At 44.1% G+C, this 6,000-nt stretch overlaps 1 protein-coding gene across 1 annotated transcript in view; it reads left to right on the forward strand.

The window, feature by feature from the left end:
* Nucleotides 1–5,609, forward strand: part of MAML2 (mastermind like transcriptional coactivator 2) — a gene marked incomplete at both ends in the record, with an annotated part of 218,356 nt that extends 212,747 nt beyond the window's left edge. The window contains one exon of the mRNA XM_082013905.1: nt 4,630–5,609. Coding sequence (XP_081870031.1) covers nt 4,630–5,609 — 980 coding nt within the window. The remainder of the gene's footprint in view (nt 1–4,629) is intronic.
* Between the last annotated feature and the right edge of the window lie 391 nt (nt 5,610–6,000).

Genomic DNA, 6,000 nt, shown 5'->3' on the forward strand with positions numbered 1-6,000 from the left:
AATAAGTAGATCGCCATTGTTATGTGTCTCTTCTTTTTGTTCTTAATCTGATGGACTTTTTGCCAATCTCGTGGTATTTGGAGTCTCATCTCCTGGGTTTGAAACATGTGGGATTGGCAGCACTTGTCCATTCAAATCTCAAGTCCCTGCTGAGTGAGCCCAGGGAGGAGAGCAGCTCTTCAGGCGAGCCTGGGAGAAAGGGCTGTGCTGGGAGCTCGCAGCAAAGCTACCAGATGGAGCCGTTAGGAAACTCTTGCATAAGGGATTAACAGCAGGGAATCTGTTCCCTCTTACTGGGAATAACTTTGCTCAGGTCAGGGAAGCAGACACAAAAACTTAAATACAATAACATAGGGGCTTGGAGACACATGGTTAAGCATTTTATTCCTCTATGCTTTTCCCCATAGTGCCATGTCACGGCAAGAAATTCCCAAGACGAGAGCAGGTGAATGGGGCAGTGAAGGCATTTCCCCGAATGGCCGCAGCCTGCGGTGCCCGGCTGCTGTACGCAGCGCTGCCGGGGAAGACATTTCTTCCCATCTGGAAGAAATCAGAACGGAAAATACTTGCATTAAAAATAAAAGGATCAAAATAGCAATACAAAGAAAGAGGAAGCTTCGTCTTTTGCACAATAAGTACAACCCACATCCCAACCACTTATGCCCTTTAAAGAGCGTGGCATTTGCAGGGAAGTGCGATGGTGGCCCTGGGGGCTGCTCAACAGCTGGCAGGGTCACCCCGGTAGGGTCTTCATTCCAGCGGCAAGTGAAGAGACTTCGTTTCCAGAGCTAAATTCAGTTCGGTGGCTCCCTGGGAGCACATGGAGGAGAAGCTGGTTGTCCCTGTGGGGGTAGAACCAGGGGGACTCCTCATAGCATCTCCTGTCCCAGGGACTGCCCAGCTTGGGGGCTGAATTTAGGTGCTTAAGCTAGGACGGTGTAATTGTTAGGACAATTAGATTCTCTGTAGTCAAGTGTCTCCTGCTTAGAGCCAGTTTGTGGAAAAGCCTGCCTTCCAGGATAAAGTGGGCTTCTTAATTTAGATATCTATGTTTATATTGATTTGGAACAAGCAACTCTGGTTGCGTAGTCACACTCAGTGTTAATCACGATTTGGGAGGAGATTATTTTTAAGTACTTAAGAAAAAAAGGAATCCTTTGCATGCATTACTAAATGGAAATAGCATATGTATAAAAATAATGCAGAACAGGCAGAAATATATGATAATTTTTTCTTCAGTTCCAATCTGAGGGAACTGAACATCATTATGGTGAAATTTCAACAGGAACAGTATATCAAGCAGCTGTTCCTAAACATAGACTTTTTAAATATGTATGCGCATGATTTGTCTTCAAGACTTTTAGAAGAGCTGGCTGAGACGTTCTCCAAATTCTTAATGTCACTTTTTATTTAGTCTTGAAACTTGAAGGAAGACTGCTAATGCCATGACAAATATTAAAAGAGTAAGTAGGTAATTACAGTGCTAGTGACCTAATGCAGAGCTCAGCAAAAATACTGGGGAGCTGATACAGCCTGAATAATAAAGAATGAAGGAAGGGAATATAATTAATGTTAGGCAACATGGGCTGATGTAAAAGAATCTTTTCAAACTAGCATGCTATTTTTTTCAATGAAACCACAACTTTGATTGATAAAGGTAATAGATGTTTGGGTAATGTCTTTTAAAGCATGTGTCTTTGTACTGCCTATTTTGATTAGGAAACCAGAGCGATACAAATTAACGTGGCACATAAGGAAATGGCTGATAGGTCTCCAGATATTGCTATAAGCAGGCTGTGTGATTGCAACCAAAAGGACATACACAGTCTGAGATGATGCTGAACAAGAAAAAAAGAACTTACTTTACATCCATGTTGGAGATGTGCAAGAGCTACTATTGTGACCAGCTGTGATGTACAGCCTTGAAACCAAATGTTGAAAACTGTCAAGTTTTTAAAAGACCTTAGCAGGAATGAAGAGCTGGAAAACATGCCACACGCTGAGACTGATGTATTGGGAGAACGCTGCAGGCATGGTCACAGTCTTGAAGCACCTGCTCAGTAAGAAGGAACTGAAGATGGACCAACTAATAAAATTAATCACACAGACTAATATATAATAAGATTTGATGTCAGACAAAGTTAGTGAAATTCAGCCTGGTTTTGTTGTACGTATGTGTCCTGGTTTCAGCTGGGATAGAGTTAATTTTCCTCCTGGTAGCTGGTGTAGTGCTGTGTTTTGGACTTAGTATGAGGATAATGTGATAACACACTGAAGTTTTAGTTGTTGCTGAGCAGTGCTTACATTCAGTCAAGGACATTTCAGCTCCCCATGCTCCGCTAGCGGAGAGGTGCACAAGAAGCTGGGAGGGGACACAGCCAGGACAGCTGACCCAGACTGGCCAAAGGGATATTCCATACCATATAACATCATGCTCAGTATATAAACTAGAGGGAGTTCACAAAATCACAGAATCATTAAGGTTGGAAAAGACCTTTAAGATCATCAAGTCCAACCGTTGACCCCTAAACCATGTCCTGAAGCACCACATCCACACGTTTTTTGAACACTTCCAGAGATGGTGACTCCACCACCTCCCTGGGCAGCCTGTTCCAATGCTTGACCACTCTCTCAGTAAAGAAATTTTTCCTAATATCCAATCTAAACCTCCCCTGGTGCAACTTGAGGCCATTTCCTCTCGTCCTATCGCTGGTTATTAGGGAGAAGAGACCAACACCCACCTCAACACAACCCCCTTTCAGGTAGTTGTAGAGTGATAAGGTCTCCTCTCAGCCTCCTCTTCTCCAGACTGAACAACACCAGTTCCCTCAGATGCTCCTCACAAGACTTGTGCTCCAGACCCCTCACCAGCTTCGTTGCCCTTCTCTGGACATGCTCCAGCACCTCAATGTCCTTCTTGTAGTGAGGGGCCCAAAACTGAACACAGGATTCGAGGTGCAGCCTCACCAGTGCCGAGTACAGGGGCACGATCACTTCCCTGCTCCTGCTGGCCACACTATTGCTGATACAGGCCAGGAAGGCAGCGATCGCTGCTCAGGGACTGGCTGGGCTTTGGTTGGCGGGTGGTGAGCCAACCAAAAACATCACTTGTTTTTCCTGGGTTTTGTTTCTTTCTTTCTTTTTGTTGTTTCCCTTTTCATTACAATAGTAGTAGTAGTATTGTCATTGTTGTTGTTTTGTTTTTATTTTATTTCTATTTTATTTTATTTCTATTTTATTTTATTTCTATTTTATTTTATTTCTATTTTATTTCTTTTCTTTTCTTTTCTTTTCTTTTCTTTTCTTTTCTTTTCTTTTCTTTTCTTTTCTTTTCTTTTCTTTTCTTTTCTTTTCTTTTCTTTTCTTTTCTTTTCTTTTCTTTTCTTTTCTTTTCTTTTCTTTTCTTTTCTTTTCTTTTCTTTTCTTTTCTTTTCTTTTCTTTTCTTTTCTTTTCTTTTCTTTTCTTTTCTTTTCTTTTCTTTTCTTTTCTTTTCTTTTCTTTTTTTTCTTTTCTTTTCTTTTCCCCTTCCAATTCTCTCCCCCATCCCACCAGGGGTGGGGAAGGGTAAGCGAGAAGCTGTGTGATGCCTGGTTACCAAGTGGGGTTAAACCACGCAGTACAAAGGATCAAACCAAGGCAGTGTCCCATGTCCAACAATTGCTATTAGTTGCTACCTTGGCAATAGCAAAGTTCCAGGGCTATATGTTCCTCCGTTCCTTTTTTGGGAGAGGCTCAGGGAATTCCCAGAATGTGGTGGTACCTTGACAAGCCCATTTGACAGCTTTTCCCACAGTTTGGGAGCCACACAACATGGTACGAGCATTGAACTTGTACAGCACCAATGTGGCAAAGATTTCCTCGGCTGACCCACAAGTTGTGTGGAGAAACATCTCCTTTTGCTTGCCTTGAACCCAACTTCTAGCAGCACTTCTTGGAAGACTTGCACTGGAAACAACAGTAGCGAGGGAAATTAAGCGGTGGAGCTGCTTGATATGTGCAGAGGAGGAGTCTCACACAGCCATCTACACTGAGTGTGTTTAGAAAACATTTGGTCTTCTTCAAGCAATCTCTCAGGGATTAATACAGAGACTTGCATTGCAATCAGCCTACATTACATAAATTACTTATTGTGCCTTCAAAATAGCCACAAATATGCCACAGAAGTGAGCTTGTGTCGAGGTTTGGGGTCTGAAGAGAAGGGAAACCTCTCTTCTTGTGATTCATTGGTAGACGTCAGGTACAGGAAAATCCTTCGCTGGGCAGAATTAGCCATGAATGGTAGATAACTGATGCTTCTGTAAAAAAAGGGCAGAAAAGTCTTCTCTCCTGCCCAATGGTTCTTCCCTGCTCCAGTATTTCTCTTACAATGAGCACCATTTTTGGCTTATTTGGTGTCCTCTGAAGGGACGGAAAGACCACCAATGGCTTCATATAGACCAAACCACCCTTTGGATGATAGGCATCTTTAAGGCCATAAGCAGGTTCACGCAAGTCCTCTTAAGAGCAAAATATCTTCTTCAAGAAATTCTGCTGCTAGAAAACTGCATTTCTAACCTGTTCATATTTGAATGATACCATGCATTGATGCACTCATGTTTGTTTTAACACTTCTGTTTTCTCCTTTCCAGGTGGTTCACCAGCTGTGAGTATGAGCTCCAACATGTCCTTATCCAACCCAATTTCCACTCATAGCATCATGCCCCAGAGTTCCAGCCTCATGTCCACCCCCTCTGGGACCCGAATGCCTTCTGTTCCTGCTGCTCGGAGTATGGGCTGCTACGGAAACCTTCCTTGCAACCAACCAAGCGCATACAACGTGACTACAGGAATGAACCAAATGCAGCCACACAGAAACCAAAATCAAGTCCTGCCCAGTCAGAATAACCCCATGATGTCTCGACAGCAAACCATGACACAGGGGAACAACGTAGCAGCTTTTGGGACGGGGTCAGTGGTCAACTCGCAGCAAGTAAGGCCAAGCTTGAACCACGGAGCCACAGGTATCCCCGCACAAAGGCCGGCCAATGTGATGATCACGGCTACTGCCACTGCCCAGAACTGGGCCCCGCAAGAAGCTGCGGTGAAGCAGCAGGATGCACTGAAACCCACAGGGGTCCGTTTCCCCACCGGCACTCCATATTCTAACCAGTCTTTGCAACGCAACGTAGGCACCCAGCATTTTCCTCAGCGTGCATTGGCACCTCCTAATCAGTTAACAGCGGGAGTCCAAATGAGGCCTCCTCCAAACCAAATGCACCAGACTCTAAATGGACAATCTGCTGGCTCACTACGAGGTCTCAGCATAAGACCTAACCAGCTGAGAGGACAGACTGTGCCTACCTTGAATCAGCCAGGAACAAGTATGACACCTCCGTCATCTCTGCCATCAACCAGTTTCACATCTACCAACCAAAACTCTCGGGCTTACCAAGGAAGTGACCATGGTAATGACCTAGCATTTGACTTTCTGAACCAGCAAGGTGACAGTATAGGACCTGCACTCAACAGTGACTCAGACTTTATAGATTCTTTACTGAAAACCGAACCTGGTAATGATGACTGGATGAAAGACATCAACCTCGATGAAATTTTGGGGAACCACTCGTAAGTGACAGTACCACGGGTGAACCAGATGAAGAGGGAGCAAGGACATTAGCTTTCTCTTTAGATGCCAACAACCTGCTTTATTAATTTACACTCCAGTAACTGGGCTGTCCTTTAAAATACCATGTAGGGCGACTGCCCTGTTTGAAGAGTTGCTCTAGGAACAAAATTGAAGTCTCCCCCAATGAAACGATAACGTAAGTGATATTCACGCCTGCCACAAAGAAGTGAGAACGCGTGAAGGGTCTGTTCCCCACACCAGTGCCCAGCGCATTACAAACCCATCAGGTCTTCTCGTGGGGGCTGCATGGAAAAACATGTTTAGCTTCCCACACATGCAAGCACCAGACAGTGGTATGGGTTGTGGAACATCATTTCTCTGAGTGCAAGTAAGA

Source organism: Phaethon aethereus, assembly GCF_964289735.1.
Source record: "Phaethon aethereus genome assembly, chromosome: 1".
NCBI classification, from domain to species: Eukaryota; Metazoa; Chordata; class Aves; order Phaethontiformes; family Phaethontidae; genus Phaethon; species Phaethon aethereus.